The sequence below is a fragment of the Mya arenaria genome, chromosome 3 (genome assembly GCF_026914265.1).
Source record: "Mya arenaria isolate MELC-2E11 chromosome 3, ASM2691426v1".
NCBI lineage: Eukaryota > Metazoa > Mollusca > Bivalvia > Myida > Myidae > Mya > Mya arenaria.
Window position 1 is genome coordinate 31,655,337 of NC_069124.1, and position 16,726 is coordinate 31,672,062.

The 16,726-nt window shown below is 35.0% G+C and overlaps 2 protein-coding genes across 2 annotated transcripts; both read left to right on the forward strand.

The window, feature by feature from the left end:
* The first annotated feature begins 2,030 nt into the window (after positions 1–2,030).
* Positions 2,031–8,032, forward strand: LOC128229012 (uncharacterized). The gene is made up of 4 exons (XM_052940635.1): positions 2,031–2,160; positions 5,219–5,294; positions 5,590–5,714; positions 6,808–8,032. The coding sequence occupies exons 1-4, from the start codon at positions 2,115–2,117 to the stop codon at positions 7,086–7,088; spliced, it is 528 nt and encodes a 175-aa protein (XP_052796595.1). The 5' UTR covers positions 2,031–2,114; the 3' UTR covers positions 7,089–8,032.
* A 676-nt stretch (positions 8,033–8,708) lies between these two features.
* On the forward strand, positions 8,709–16,227 carry LOC128226801 (sorting nexin-24-like). The gene is made up of 6 exons (XM_052936859.1): positions 8,709–8,833; positions 10,234–10,422; positions 10,667–10,746; positions 11,728–11,819; positions 12,456–12,527; positions 13,119–16,227. The coding sequence occupies exons 1-6, from the start codon at positions 8,774–8,776 to the stop codon at positions 13,130–13,132; spliced, it is 507 nt and encodes a 168-aa protein (XP_052792819.1). The 5' UTR covers positions 8,709–8,773; the 3' UTR covers positions 13,133–16,227.
* The last annotated feature ends 499 nt before the right edge of the window (positions 16,228–16,726 follow it).

Here is a 16,726-nt window from a genome sequence, read left to right on the forward strand (position 1 = left end):
ATTTGGCTTGGTCCATTTCGACATACTTTTAAGTATTGTACAATACACAATAAATATAAAGTTTTAATCAATAAATCTAATACATATTCATCGGCAAAATTATGGTTTTTAAGATATGTAAAAACTTGTTCATTAAATGTTTCGTAATTTTGAGGTAATAAATACGCACGTAAAAATAGACAGGCCAGAATTTAATTTAGCCTTGTTTCTTTTTTATTTGAGAGCTCGCATTTGCAGATTCATACGACCTTTTAAAGAAAAAAACAGAACACATCTTAGTACAGTAAAACTGCGGTCGTTCGAACAAGTGGTCGTTCGAGAACCGGCGTTCCCTCGAGGTCGGAGCTTGGCCCCGAACTTTTGTCCTTCTATTTTCATATAAAATATACCTACGCTGCATCGACACCTAATTATGCCGATGAGTCGAGCAATATTCTTGGTCCCAAGTACACAAATCATGCACAAAACCTTATGGCTCCCTCGAGGTCATAATTTCACACTTTTACCCGAACGCGTGTTCCAAAATAAACAAACAATTGCTGGGTATCAAACTTTTCGCAAGTTGTAAAAATTGCAATGACAGTTGAAAAGCAATTGATAAGGTGTGAAAAACGTTTAACACTGTTAACGCATAACTGATATTAGTTGATATGGGCATTTTAGAATATAATTATGAGAAGTAAATGACGAGAAGTTAATTGTGAGAAATGTAAATGAGTAATAAAAATATGAATAAACACTACCATATCGATCCAACATCGGAATCTCTGAAAAGTATTCATTTTTGTCACTTTGCTTTGCAATATGGCCATTTGGTTAATAAAAATCGATTTATTAATTTATTAATATATCTTTTACATTTTATATTTAGTATACATATAGTAAACGACAGCCTTTGAACATATGAGCGATTTCCACAACCCAACACATAATTGGTGTCTTAGTAAACAGACTACTTCATACTTGAAATACACTGAACTATATTTCATAACAGACTGGAGAATTGAAAATCGGGTCGTTCGAAACATCGGTTCCCTCGAGGTTTAGGCTCGGTCCCCTGCGACCTCGAGCGATCGCAGTTTTACTGTAGAACATGTTAACTTCCAGTTGTTTTGTTACATTTACATATAAATATATCAACATTACAGCTAAACAATGGAGTGGCCGACATATATCATTGAAATTTAAAGGACAAATTCTAAAAATAGTAATATTGCAAATCATCGAAGTATCGTTCAAACATATTATTTGATAATCGTATGCATATACATGTTCATTAGAGCATATCAAAACTAGTTAGCCAAATATGACCAGGCTGAAATGATAACTAGGCCGAATTAACCCGACACCATCTGGACCAGTGGTCTTTTGAGTCATTCAATCAATACGTGACCACTAATGCCGTCTTAACACCTAATTAGTCCAGACTCATTATGATGCTTGCCAGAGGCGGCAATGGACTGGGACGTCATCTCCACTTACTTGTATGCGCGGAAGATTATCGGCATCATTTACCATTCATTGTGCAGACTGCAGTTTTGAACTGGCCAATGTTATTATAGACATCAGACTTTATCATTAGCTTAAGGATGTAGATGATTTGCTCTTGCTGACGAAAATATCGTAATATTGTAATAAAATTTGTCTTTTGCAATTGCATATGCAAATATATTATAAGACTGCAATTCAGAAGTTGTTAAATATGTGATTGAAATATACAATAAAGTGTTATGATTTCATAAAAATGTGTGTTTTCTTTCTTTTTTCAATTGATATGGGAAATCTTTCTTGTTGGTTGTAAAATGCAAAGCAAATAATATTATAAAATAAAGCAGACATTTGCTCGTTCCTTAACGCCGTAGCTTGCGCATATTGTTTTTAACGGAATAAAACAGATATAAGATAAGATAATACATTATCGACCTCGAACATGTCTTTTGTTAAACCTACTGTATTTGTTCTGTTTGTAAACCCTGTTTAAACAATATCGTATTTCAAGTTGATCATTTTATTGGCAAAAAAATGATATTGTTTTACACGTTTATGCATAACAGATTAATGTTAAATTTAGATTTATAAGATTTTAAAATGTAACAATCGTGCGAAGAAATAATATGATTCTTTTCGTGTTATTACTGGAGTCGTGTTTGCTTGTGTTCGGTATGTATTCTTTATATAAACAAGAAACTAATCACTTTAAACATGTAGCATGTACTCATTTGGGCTGAGATGTGAATAAATAATGAATGTTGAGATTTAAGTCTTAGTTATGATAGAGCACGTTAGGGCTGATGTTAGAGTTGCGTTAGGATTAATGCAGCTTAGCATTAGGATTAGATTTAGTATTAAGTATTAGTATTAGTAACTATTGTTAGTGATAGTATAAGCATTAGGGGCAGTGATGGTATGAGCATTGGGGAAAGTGATGGTTTTAGCGTAAAGGTAAGGGTTAGAGTTGGTAGTAACATAGGGGAATGGCCTAAGGGTTAATTGTGGTATTAGCATTGGGGGAAGTGGTGGTATTAGCATTGGGGGAATAGGTGGTATAAGCATTGGGGAAAGTGGTGGTATAAGCATTGGGGGAATAGGTGGTATAAGCATTGTGGGAAGTGGTGGAATAAGCATTGGGGAAGTGGTGGTATAAGCATTGGGGAAAGTGGTGGTATAAGCATTGGGGGAAGTGGTGGAATAAGCATTGGGGAAGTGGTGGTATAAGCATTGGGGAAGTGGTGGTATAAGCATTGGGGAAAGTGGTGGTATTAGCATTGGGGGAAGTGGTGGTATAAGCACTGGGGGAAGTGGTGGTATTAGCATTGGGGGAATAGGTGGTATAAGCATTGGGGGAAGTGGTGGTATAAGCATTGGGGGAAGTGGTGGTATAAGCATTGGGGGAAGTGGTGGAATAAGCATTGGGGAAGTGGTGGTATAAGCATTGGGGAAAGTGGTGGTATTAGCATTGGGGGAAGTGGTGGTATAAGCATTGGGGGAAGTGGTGGTATAAGCATTGGGGAAAGTATTGGTATAAGCATTGGGGGAAGTGGTGGTATTAGCATTTGGGGAAGTGGTGGTATTAGCATTAGGGAAAGTGGTGGTATTAGCATTGGGGAAAGTGGTGGTATTAGCATTGAGGGAAGTGGTGGTATTAGCATTGGGGAAAGTGGTGGTATAAGCATTGGGGGAAGTGGTGGTATTAGCATACGGGAAAGTGGTGGTATTAGCATTGGGGGAAGTGGTGGTATTAGCATTGGGGGAAAGTGGTGGTATTAGCATTGGGTAAAGTGGTGGTATTAGCATTGGGGGAAGTGGTGGTATTAGCATTGGGGAAAGTGGTGGTATTAGCATTGGGGAAAGTGGTGGTATTAGCATTGGGGAAAGTGGTGGTATTAGCATTGGGGGAAGTGGTGGTATTAGCATTGGGGGAAGTGGTGGTATTAGCATTGGGGAAAGTGGTGGTATTAGCATTGGGGGAAGTGGTGGTATTAGCATTGGGGGAAAGTGGTGGTATTAGCATTGGGTAAAGTGGTGGTATTAGCATTGGGGGAAGTGGTGGTATTAGCATTGGGGGAAGTGGTGGTATTAGCATTGGGGGAAGTGGTGGTATTAGCATTGGGGGAAGTTGTGGTATTAGCATTGGGGGAAGTTGTGGCATTAGCGTAAGGGTTAGGGTTAGAGTTGGTATTAAGTTATTAACATTAGGGGAAGATCTTAGGGTTAATGGTGGTATTAGCTTTGGGGAAGTGGTGGCATTAGCGTAAGTGTTAGGGTTAGAGTTGGTATTAAGTTATTAACATTAGGGGAAGATCTTAGGGTTAATGGTGGTATTAGCTTTGGGGAAGTGGTGGCATTATCGTAAGTGTTAGGGTTAGAGTTGGTAGTAACATTAGGGGAATGTCTTGGGGTTAATGGTGGTATTAGCATTGAGGAAGTGATGGTATTAGCGTAAGGGTTAGGGTTAGAGTTGGTATAAACATTAGGGGAAGACCTTAGGGTTAATGGTGGTATTAGCTTTGGGGGAAGTGGTGGCATTATCGTAAGGGTTAGGGTTAGAGTTGGTATCAACATTAGGGGATTGCCTTGGGGTTAATGGTGGTATTAGCATTGGGGAAGTGATGGTATTAGAGTTAGGGTTAGAGATAGAGTTGGTATAAACACTAGGGGAATACCTTGGGTTTAATGGTGGTATTATTAGGATTAGAGTTAGAGTTGGTATAAACATTAGGGGAATGCCTTGGGGTTAATGGTGGTATTAGCATTGGGGGCAGTGATGGCATTAGCGTAAGGGTTAGGGTTAGAGTTGGTATAAACATTAGCGGAATGCCTTGGGGTTAATGTTGGTATAAGCATTGGGGGAAGTGATGGTATAAGCGTAAGGGTTAGGGTTAGAAACATTAGCGGAATGCCTTGGGGTTAATGTTGTTATAAGCATTGGGGGAAGTGATGGTATAAGCGTAAGGGTTAGGGTTAGAGTTGGTATAAACATTAGCGGAATGCCTTGGGGTTAATGTTGGTATAAGCATTTGGGGAAGTGATGGTATAAGCGTAAGGGTTAGGATTAGAGTTGGTATAAACATAAGCGGAATGCCTTGGGGTTAATGTTGGTATAAGCATTTGGGGAAGTGATGGTATAAGCGTAAGGGTTAGGGTTAGAGTTGGTATAAACATTAGCGAAATGCCTTGGGGTTAATGTTGGTATAAGCATTGGGGGAAGTGATGGTATAAGCGTAAGGGTTGATATTAACATAGGGGAATGGCCTTAGAGTTAATGATGGTTTTAGCATTTGGGGCAGTGATGGTATGAGCGTTACTGGTAGGGTAAGACATGGTATTTACATTTGGGTTAGGGTACGTTGTTTTTTGTGTTAGCTTCAGGGTCAGGGTTGTTGGTGTTATTATCGGTAGGGCTGGAGTTAATGGTGGTAGTAGCGTTTGGGTTAAGATTGATGTTTAGGTTAGGTTAGGGTTAGGGTTAGCGGCGGTATAGGCAGAAGGGTTAGTGGTAGCGTTAGAGTTAGGTTTATTCATGGTATTAATTTAGGGATAGGGTAAGTGGTGATAAATGCGTTCGGGTTATGTGTACACTTGAATTACAATCTTATTTCAAAGAATTCGATTCATGATAAAATAAAAAAAATAAACTAAATATACATATACTTAAACTGTTACATGTACGGGTGCGTTTTACTGATTACATTGCTATACCGTGCATGATATATTTTAGCACAAAGCGAAACGACGTCGTCAAATATAACCGAACCAGTTATCACAACGCAAGCTTTTGAGGATGACGAAAAAGGGTAAGGATCGAAATTTGTGTCGCTTCTAGTGGTTTTCTAATTTTGAAAAAGAAATCACCGTTCCTTTCGAATATTATTGCACTAAAGTCATATACAAATGTATATCAAATGTGTTATTCCGCCAAAACAATCGACTTGGGCATACATCCACTCCAAGAGACACATTTAATGAATATATTTGTTCTGTGCAGAATGAAATGAAATCAGACTGTGTGACATCTACATTTCTGAGACTACAAAAACCACATTTACAAATGTAGGTTGAAATCATAGTAAATTATTATTTTCTTTGCAGAGTGGACACATTTGTCGTGGTGGCGGCGCTGTTTGCAGTGCTTATAGTGCTGTCCTTAACGGTTACACTATCTGTGGGAATCTACAAATATCGCCGTTATCATATTCGCCATGGGCTCTATAAACGTAAGTTTATTGGCACGTAATGGCGACTAGACTTTCAGAAAACGAAGAAAGGATAAGTAATGGCAGAGAACGTGCTTTCTTTGTGTCTAGTAATGATGTTTCATTTTAAAGGCACATTGTTGATTTTTTATGTAAAACTTTTTAAAACAAATCAATGTGATAATATCAGACGTAGAAATAGTTTTATAAATATAATAAAAATTTAAAAAAAAATGAAAGTAAAAAATAGAAACTTGCGTAGTGTTTAGAAAAAAATATGTACAGTTGGTTAGAAAGATCATCAACGCGAAATATAAGACGTAAAAATAGTTTTATAAATGTATAAATAAAAAAGGAAAATAGAAACTGAAAAAATAGAAAAAAAAGTACGTAATACTAAGAAAAAATGGTGTACAATTGTTCAAAATGTGTTCTTCACAGAAACGTTAACTTGAAAAGGCTACATGCATAGATAATTACTCCAATTATATATCAACTTTTCTAACTATTATGTACTTTTTTCTAAAAAAAATTATTTTCAATTTTTCTAATTTAATTATGTTCCATTTTGGGGCATTTATTATATTTTTTCGGAAATAAATAATTTTGAGTGGTTATAACATCTGTTACGAACCTTACAGCATTATTGGGCGAATCAGGCAAAACTGTTTTATATTTTAAAGGAAAACTTTTTGTATTTGTGATAATAAAAATATTTCTCAGAATCTTTCGATATAACGATATATTGTCGTATATTTGGTGATGAGAAAAGGTGGCCCTGAATGCTTAAGAAGGGCGGAGTGCGTTTAGAGAGCGACCAGCTCTTCGATCTTAGTCGATATGAATTTTTCTTTTACTTGTACAATTGCTTAAGTTTCAAAATGCTAAGTTTCATTGTCATCCATGCAAAAAATATAAAAGTTAATCAATAAATAAAAATTATTTAAACATTGAAATAACCTCGATGTTAATATAAAAACACTTACATATTTTAACGTCCGATTTATGGATGGTTTACCTTTAAGCAGTTACACAACTTTAAAGCATGAAAGGGAGAAAACTCTTTTCAGCCTTATGATGGATGGCTTACCTTAAATTGACTTTCTGTTACCAGAGAAGAGTCGGGTAGGTGCACAAGAGGAGAGAAACGCTTCCGGTCCAGATCTCGACATGTTTGTTGTGCAGCCGCGTGGTGCGGGCCAATCAGAGGGCTGTGTTTCGTCACGTGCCACATCACGTGAACATTTTGAAGGCAACGCTGGTTTTGATGCTGATATACCAGAAACATCAGGTGCTGTCCCTAACAATGTTCCAAAAGAATGTGATGAGACTACATCTGAACATGGAGAAAACAGAGACATAGACACGAACAGTGAATCAGCACTCAACGCCTAGTAAGGGAAAAGAAAACAGAAAAGTCATCAGTCTAAGACAAGTAACTTCTCATCTCTCGCGTGCTGTATATAGTATCACCATTACAAAACCGGATCGTTAATGCACCAGTCAATTGTAACCACGCCCCCCCCCCCCCAGGTCCGGGGGTATACCGGGGATGGCCGGGGAAATGGGCCGTGTTTTTACTTTCCAGGTGGCCGTGCCGGGTGACTGCGGTGGTTTTGTCTTCACGCCAAATTTAACGGGAAATTAGCCTTACCTAGGGTCCCTTGGGTGCGTGGGCATTTGGCGGGGGTTTTACCAGCAGATTGTCCCCGCAGGGCGGAGACTTTGCCCGGGCTTGGCTGGACCGAAAGTCAAAGTCCCCGCTATTCCCCGGACCTGGGGGGGGGGCGTGGTTACAAATAACTGGTGCATAAAGAATACATCCAAAAATGACAATACCCGTGAAAAAACGACATTGTATTAAATGAGTATTAATTTAATTGAGCACCACTAGTATTAGAGTTTCTACCAAAAATATACGAACTTATGAATAGGTTAACGCTGTCAGCATTCCGACAAAAGTGAAAAACACAATGAAATACATTATATTCTAGTACATTTATAATAAATCGTATGAGTTACGTTATTTTTAACGTACTTTATAGTTTAAATATGAAGAGAATTGTTCGTTTAATGAGCGATTGGTTCTATAGTCTAGAGCTCTATTATGATTACTTTTTTGCCATGCTAATTGAAACCATGCAGCGTTCAATTAAAGACAGCAAGTTTATTGGTTTTGTGTGTTATTTTTATTGATGATGCATTTATATTTGATAATGTCAATTATACAAATAAAGAAAACATAGAACTGACAATCGTTATACCTTGTTTAATCACATTTTCGATATCGATGAACAAACACCATTTTATGTAGACCAGATGTTCTAATTATTATGAACAGCATAACATGTGTCCATATCTTAAAATATAAAACGCATGCATAAATTGAGAATACAACAACATTCCAGGATTTTTCGAAAAATAATGTACACATATCACCCACAAATCCAAAGCTTTAGGTATAAAATATGTGGTTACAATATTTAGTCTATACATGTCAATTGGACGTATATAAATGGCAACAATATGAATAACTATTGACACTTATGAAGCGAACAACCGGAACTCTTCAGCCTCACAACGCGCGAGCTTACTCAAGTCGTAGGTGATTGGTGCAATGTAAATATCATGTCTGTATACAGGCCACACCACTTTTTTCAGCTAAAAAGGCTCATAGACGCATCCTAAAATTAAAATAAGTAATGCCACCGGATCCCTTACATGTACTTTGGCCTGTTAAGTTCTACCTAATCAAAATGGATGGCTGTCTGGCACTGAACAAAACAAAGCATGTCGCTAGTCTATGTGTTACAATCAATGGAAGACCCTTAGAAAATGTTAAGGTGCAAAAACTGTTTGTATTATTATATTTTTTAATATTAATATTATTTATATTATGATTATCATTTATTATTATTATTATTATTATTATTATTATTATTATTATTATTATTATTATTATTATTAAATGCAAGGGACATAACTGCTGATGCTGATGGTATAAGATTGCTACAGTAGTGTTTAACCGTGCATGTGCAACGAGTTCTACCAAGATTGCAACAATAACATCGAAAGCCAATATGCTCCGAGTTTCTATTCCAACTTGTCAGAAAATGGAAGTAAATGGTGACACTTTCACGGTAAATACATGATTTAATCTTATATCAAACCAAGCATTAATGTACTGGCGCATCATCGCCTGTAAAAACAGCTTAAGTTGGCAACGGTTACACAACACTATCTTCGTTGCTAAAACAGTGGGCGTTTAAGAGATAGAGAATGGGGTTATGAAAATCTGGCTAAATGTTTACATTAATTGAGTTTCATTTTTATTGAAATAACAGATATCTGGTCTGATAGGCTGCACAATTATAGAAATTCATAAATGATACAAAAACAAAAGATTGCAGTGGAAACTGGGACACAACCAGGCAGCCATACTGGTTGACGGTACATTTCCGAACAGGGCACAAATACCGAACACCGGCTAAAACACACGTTTATTTACTGTGATCAATTATTCGATGATCAAGATCAATTCAGAGGCTTGCCTTGACTACACTTGCGAAGTTTCATCTTGTTTTGTTAAGTATTTTGCTAAAAAAATGCCATTTAATGTTTATACCTTAAAGATCAAAATGTAGTACATGGGGGAATGACGTCAGAGGGCGCACGCGCATCATTTAGGTTTTTCAGTTATGTTGACCTACATTCAAGGTATTTATAAATGGAAATCACGTTTTACATTTGAATTTCATGTTTTGAAAAAACATCGGAAACAATAATTAACTTTGCAGTTAAGTGTTTATTTAATATAGCATACTTATTAATTATAATTGTATGACCATGTATTTGCGCTTTTCAAGTGTTCGGTATTTGTGTCCTCCAAAGCATAAATTTAAGGGTGATCTACTGTCCATAAAATGAACGATTTTCAACATAAAATTGATGAGATCGTGAGTCTGTACTTTGACAGATGTTGTCACATTAACCAAAGATGTTTCATACGCAATTTTAACTTACTTCAACAAAAACTCTCCAAGATAATTGTGAAAAACCTCAAAAAGAGTTCTGATTTGTGAGCCAGTAACATTATCCAAGAAAAACATTATTATACAGTTGTACATGTAAATTATTGATTTCTGTGGTTTTAAGCTTATCTGGCCAAAGTCTTATGCAATGGCGCTGTGTCCATCGACCATGCATTTGTAAACAATTGCTTGTGAATTTGATAAAGTGTTCAGTTTTCTGAATCAAAACAGTAGTCAGATACCCATAAAAACTTTTCATAAGCAGCCCGATCTGCCCATGTATGACTGGAACATGCCCCTTGAAATGCAAAAAAAAGCCTTAAGGATTGAAGACAAGTCCTTACAGAGAGTTATTGTAATGTTTCAAACTTTTTCTCCCTTTGAAACATATATGATTCATTGATTGCATCCCTTTGAATGTGGGTTGAGTATATAGCCTAAAAGAGCTATGCCAGTAGAGCATAGGCCCTCATGGACCACTTATTAAAAGTGTTTTTATTATATTTCAGGCATATAAAGTAGATGTGTTCCAGAGCGGAAGATCTCATAGTTTATATAAAAGATACTCAGAGTTTGAAGAACTGCATAAACAGTTGAAAAAAGTTGTAGACACCCCAGAGTTCCCACCGAAAAAAGTTTTAAAATTCAGCCACAAAGTGGTTGAGCAGAGAAGAGTTGCACTTGAGCTATATTTGCAGGTATATTGTATTATTTATTTATTTCAAAGTCAACAAAGTGCAGACAGCTTAACATGTCATTGTAATTCCATTTTATCTCAAATAGTCATAGCTATATCTCAGATCTATGGGAAGAGGTCTGGGGCCCTTCTTATGGGGAAATTATTCAGAAAAAAATGAATTTGAATAGGTTGGGTAAAAAAGACTGACCCGATGGAACCATTTCCAGACCAATGCTAATGATATATTTTTTTCTCCATTTCAGGGAATCCTAGAAAGTGAAACCATTCCAAGGTCATTTTTCAAGTTTCTAGAGGTGCATCTGCCAAGATCAGGCAGTTTTGAGTGAGTACACGATTTAACATAAATCAAATCTTTTTCGATTATGATGATCCTTTTACTAGTGATTAACTAGTGATTAAAGGACTTTGTTCAGGAACACATCCAAGATTTAAAGATAGTTTAAAAGATTACTAACTAAGAGCAGCATTGAGCAATGCTAGTTTACGTATCACACGTGATATGGGTGTGTGCCACAACTCATTGTTTGATACAATTTCTATTTTCAGAATTATTCATGAGAAGCCACATCCTTAGACACAGTCATAAGCTCATCATTTCTTTAGTTTGCTGTTTAATAGAATGTTAACTTTGCCAAACAAAGTTAATTTTTGTTCCAGTTACCTGACCTTCCCTATTTTTAAAGATGGCTCTTATTTTTATAAAATAAAATTATTTATTCATTTTTATATATAACCCATGTGGTGCTGTTTTAAACAAGATGGTACAGTTTAATTTTCATTGTGTTACTTTTTTGGCAAAGTTAATGCCAGACTTTGTATTTATGTAAACAATACAATTAATGATATCCATTCTTTGTACAGGATAAAATCATATTCGAAAATTGAGATGTTTTCTCTACCTTTTGTCAGCGTGTAACAGGAAACACAATATCATTTTCTTTTGGCGTTAGGCCTAAAAAAAAATACATTTGGTTCGGGTTACCCGACCCTACCTACGGAATAGGCGCCGACCCTACCATTTTTAAAGTCAGTTTGAAAAAAAAATGAAAAAAAAAAAAAAAAATCGTTTTTTTTCAATTGCTTTTCAATATGTAGTTTAAACCTTAAATGCTTATACAGAAGATAGCTTTAACATCATTCTCCAATGATGAAAATGATATTCTTATATAAAGCCTAATAAAAAAATAAAAAAAATAATAAAAAAAACCTACCTACCCTACCTATGTTTGAGAAGGATGTAACCCTAACCAAACAATTTTTTTTTTTTTAGGCCTTATTGATGTTCAACTTTAATCTATTTCAGTTCATTAGATGTTGGTATGACAGAGCCTACAGTAACACATATTCCTGTTGTTGGGTTTTCTAAAGATGCTTTCCTGCAGGAAAACTACAGAAGTAAATAGCATTAATTATACAATGATTATGGTTAATTTTTGATTGACAGCTTTTATGGTCTTCGATAAGTTTCACCTCTCTGAGGTTAATCTTGTTTTGCGATAGTCTTTTCCAACTAGCTGCTGAAATGAGTGACTGCAGAAAATATGCCAGTGGCAATTCTAGTGGCAATTTAGCTAGGTTTTTAGTAGAAAATGGACAGGATGCTTAGGGAGAAAATGGCACATAGTTTGGCCTGTGAAGAGCTGGAAAATTATGAATTTGACAGAAAATGCTTTGAACTGTGTTTAAACTAAGTATTAAATGTTAGGTTAAAACCGTTTAAACTGCCAAATATGTAAATTGCAATGTATTTATAACCTTATTATGAGTTTTTAAACCAAGAAGACACTGACAGTCTTAAGCATTTAATTCAATAAAGGCAAAAGGATGCCCATGCTGGTCTCCAAGAGGGGAGAAAGGTGCTTCCAAAAACGACAGGAAGCAGCACCCTTCCATAACTCTTTAGCTTATACACTAGTAAGTAGTAAGCATTACTTACATAATGATGGGCGCTACTGACCAACAGCATATTGATTAATACAGAATTCTTGTTGAACAGGGAGTTGTTACTTAATGATTGTGTTCATATTTCAGGTATACTGCCCGATATCGTGGTCCAGGGTGTGCGTGAAGGGCTGTACTCCAATGACACATATGATATTCAAGGTTGGATTATCCCATTTATCATTGTGGAAAACGGTCCGATTCGTCATAAGTTTGATTACTCTGAACGTTATAAGTTTTAAACAGTATATGTTACTATCGCTGTGTGGGGGCTGCTTCCATTTTATAAAAAGACTTACGAAATGTATGACATATTGTTAAAGCTACACTCTCACAGATTGACCGTTTTGACATTTATGTTTTGTCTTGGAAATTTGAATGAACCAATCTTTGCTTAAATATCTGGAAACCAGTAATATTAAATTGGTGACAAAATATCAGATCAAAGTTTTTAATATTTGCGTTTGAAAATTGAAGTTTTGTGGTTAAAAGCGTTACTAAAGATTTAAGAAAAATTAGCTTTTCAGCAAAATACATCAATTTTCGAACGTAAATATGAAAAATGTGATGATTCTTTGTCAGCAGTCTTATATCTCTGGTTCTCAGACATTGACGCAACAATTGGCTCATTCTATTGTAAAATAAAATCAAAAGTTGTCAAAAAGGTCCATCTGTGAGAGTGCAGCTTTAAGTATGGGTATATGTTTGTCTAGTTCTGTTTGAAATAAAATTAAGTTCTGCTGTTTGTTTCAGGTCTGGTTCAATGAGACGATATGCTAGTCACAGCAATGTAAACCAGTGTTTTACATGACAAGGTTGACTTCAAACAACTAAAGCTTGTCTAAGATTGGATGCCAAGAAAACAGGTTCCAAGATGTGATCTCAAACAGCATGAAATGCGAGCCATGTTCTAGGTCATTTTATAATCTTACTAAATCTAGTCACAGAAACCTGGCAGCTGCAATGAATTGTATTTGATGTTATTTTGGTTTTCAAAATAGTTTCGTTGTTATTTCAATATAACATTCATTGATACTGTTATCAAAACAAAGATGATAGTTTTCCAATGTGAGACCTTTCTGAAATAGACATGACGTGAATTCACACAGTATGTGGACTTGGATTCAATAAATGATTTTGTTAAACAGAGTAAGGGCTATTCCAGAAAAACATATAACCCCTGGGTGGGGGAGTAAATATTTTCATAGTATATGGGTTGATGTCTTTTTTCGCTGATTTTCACCCCAAAAGGGTAAATTTGCTTCTGTAGTGGGGTGGCATGATTTAAATCTCCTGGGGTTATGTGTTGAAATGGAATAGCACTAATTAAGCATGGCTGTTATGATCTGATTAAGTGTCATGTCAATTATGGGCTGATAGATAGGATTTTAAAATTTAAGGTCATTTTAACATTGGGCGGATTGTTTAGACCTTTCTTATAGTCAACGACAATTGCCAGAATGTTGACTTGAGAAATTGGTTAAAGTTAACAACAACTGCCTGATTGTTAAGTTTACAACGTTGTTAATTTCATTGTTGATCACTTGCAAATTGTTACTGCTCTGAAAGTTTAATGGATACACTTATGATCTACAGTGTTCCTAACAAGATTTAGTACTTCAGTAGTACATGTTTTACTTGATTATATTAACACATCATCAAATATTTCATGTTTCAAAGTTAACAACAGTGATGTTAATTATGTTGTTAACTTTAACAAAGTTCTTAACAATCAGCCAATTGTTAACGTCATCCTTGAAAACTTTTAAATCTTTATTGTTCTCGAAGTTTAATATATACACTTGTTATCTGCAGTATTTCTAACAAGGTAATAGAGAATTGTATTTAAATATATGAGCACATCAAATAGTTCACTTTTATAAGTTAACAACTCTGTCGTTTATCACGTTGTTAACTTTTACAAAGTTCCGAACAGTCGGCCCATTGTGTTATTATTGGTGTAGAAAGGAAACCGTAAAGAGATTGAACTTCTCTTGATTTCCTGGTTGGAAAGGAAAACTTTCATCTATTATATAAAACTATTTTGATAAAAACACATTTGTTGTGATATGTTTTTGCGAGAAATAAGACGTAATTTTCACTAAGACTATTTTATTTATTATATACATTACATACGTTTATGACATTACTATACATTGATGTAGCATATCATGATATGAGAGTTTTATTTTATTTTTAAAATGTTCAGCCGAGTGTTCTGTCAAGGGTTTTATGCAATATTAATGTCTGTATTTTTGTATTAGTATATATTAAAAAGTTTTTTTATTCTGTAGCATACCAGAACACTTGATTGCTCATGATGAGCTTTTTTAAGATTAGTCGTCTTTAAACCTATACATTGTTGTTCTTTAGAGGTCTTCGTGACAGTCGTAAACAACACAATGGTGACGCCATCGATTCTGGTCATTAATGCCGACTGCACTGATTTGAAATTTAAATTGTCTTCATTGTAAACAAAAAACCCTCTTAAAGGTATGCAAATATTCCTGATATAATCATTTTCATCTTCAAATTACAGAACAGTATATTGATCTCTATTTGCACGGCCTCATCCCAATGGTCAATGAATTTTGTCGTCACAGCCAGGAGCGGTCAGATTTTACATCAGCTCTCTTCTGTGTTTCAAGCTGGAATGTTTTGTGTACAACTTTTTGGGATACAATTTTAATATGTGGAGCCTAAATATAATGGGGCGGGCGAAAAAGGAAGACGGGGCAGGGTCTAAAAAGGAAAGGGTGAGCTGCCCTCCTGTTCTGCTTTAGCTGAAAACACTCCTGTAATATACAACTAGCTGAATTAAAAGAAGCTGTCCAAGAAAAATCAACTGTATCTTACTGAACCAATCAAATAGAAATTTTAATAGATAATATAATTTTGAAAACTTTCACATGCTACGAGGGAGAATCCGTCTGCTTCAGAATTGCATTCATAGCTTAATATATTTCAGGAGTTAAAAATATTTTCTTTGATTACTCTGTCAGAAGAAATAATATAAATAAGAGGTAATGATTTAAAAGCAGTTTAAAATGGATTGGTGATGGAAGTCCCAACCAATCTGATTTCTAATCTGTTTGGGGACATGTATGGCTCTATCTGATAGAGCCGGGACGTCATTGTCAGCCACAGTTGACTTACGTTCATGATTCCAAATGTCTCTTTGTTATATTTATTTATTTGTTTTATTTGTATGGTTTGAATGTCCAATTGCTGTTTTTGATGTGTATGGTTCCTATGTATTTGTGTTGTATTTGATGTGTAGGATAAAGACGTTTATGATGCATATTCATGATTAAAGTGTTTATGTATTGGTCTCAAATGTCCATAATTTGTATTTGAATTGTACAAATGTTCATGATCTTGTGATTGATTTTTACGATTTCAAATGTTCGTGATTTGTATTCAAATTTTACCGAGTCAAAGGTTCATGATTCGTAATGTAATTTTACTGATTCATAAATTTATGTTCATGATTGGTAATGGAATTTTACTTTTTGAAATGTTAATGATTTGTGTTTGATTTTTATGATTTCAATGTTCATGATTTGTATTTGAATTGTATGGTAGACAAAATTCTACTCTATATTTTTTGAATGATATAAGCTATTTCTATTGTCAATGAATAACTTGATGAATAACTATTAAAATTATTTCCAACTTTAGATTGCTTATAAACTATATAACTGTGTGCATTACTATGGTCTTATTATATTCACTGACATGCATATCAATGACGAATATGATTATACCGTCATATAGATATATCTGAGTGCTGGCGTTCATTGTGTCGCTTCATGTTCCGTTGCAAAAATCTGTCGTGTGTAGCACCACAACACTGGCACCGGATTTTCAAACTCAAACATTTTTTTAAAAAATCAAAAAAAATCTTATAATTGCTTACTAAAAATTATAATACCGAATATGTAAAAAAATATTGAAAAATATTTTTTTTTCAAATATGCACTTTGTACTGTATAATATACTAACATACAGTACAAAGTGCATATTTAAAAAAAAAAAATCAATATTTTTTTACATATTCGGTATTATAATTTTTAGTACGCAATTATAAGATTTTTTTTGATTTTTAAAACAAAATGTTTGAGTTTGAAAATCCGGTGCCAGTGCACCACAAGTATCTCACCTACACACATGAAACTTCATAGGAATGTTGGTCAGAATGGGTTGTTGTGCATATGCCATTTCTTAGTCTTTTACTTATCTTTACAAGAGTAATGGCCCTTGAATTTGTGTCGCATGTGACATCTAGTACAGACGTTACTTCAAACTTCATATGTATGTTGGTCTGCATGGGCTGTTCTGCACCTGCTATTTCTGTCACA

Bases quoted from the DNA above. Each gene is read 5' to 3' on its own strand.
- LOC128229012 (XM_052940635.1), top strand. From the start codon at position 2,115: ATGATTCTTTTCGTGTTATTACTGGAGTCGTGTTTGCTTGTGTTCG. The intron at 2,161-5,218 runs GTATGTATTCTT...GATATATTTTAG, and splicing joins GTCGTGTTTGCTTGTGTTCG to CACAAAGCGAAACGACGTCG. The intron at 5,295-5,589 runs GTAAGGATCGAA...TTTTCTTTGCAG, and splicing joins TTTGAGGATGACGAAAAAGG to AGTGGACACATTTGTCGTGG.
- LOC128226801 (XM_052936859.1), top strand. From the start codon at position 8,774: ATGCTCCGAGTTTCTATTCCAACTTGTCAGAAAATGGAAGTAAATGGT. The intron at 8,834-10,233 runs GTAAATACATGA...ATTATATTTCAG, and splicing joins TAAATGGTGACACTTTCACG to GCATATAAAGTAGATGTGTT. The intron at 10,747-11,727 runs GTGAGTACACGA...AATCTATTTCAG, and splicing joins CCAAGATCAGGCAGTTTTGA to TTCATTAGATGTTGGTATGA.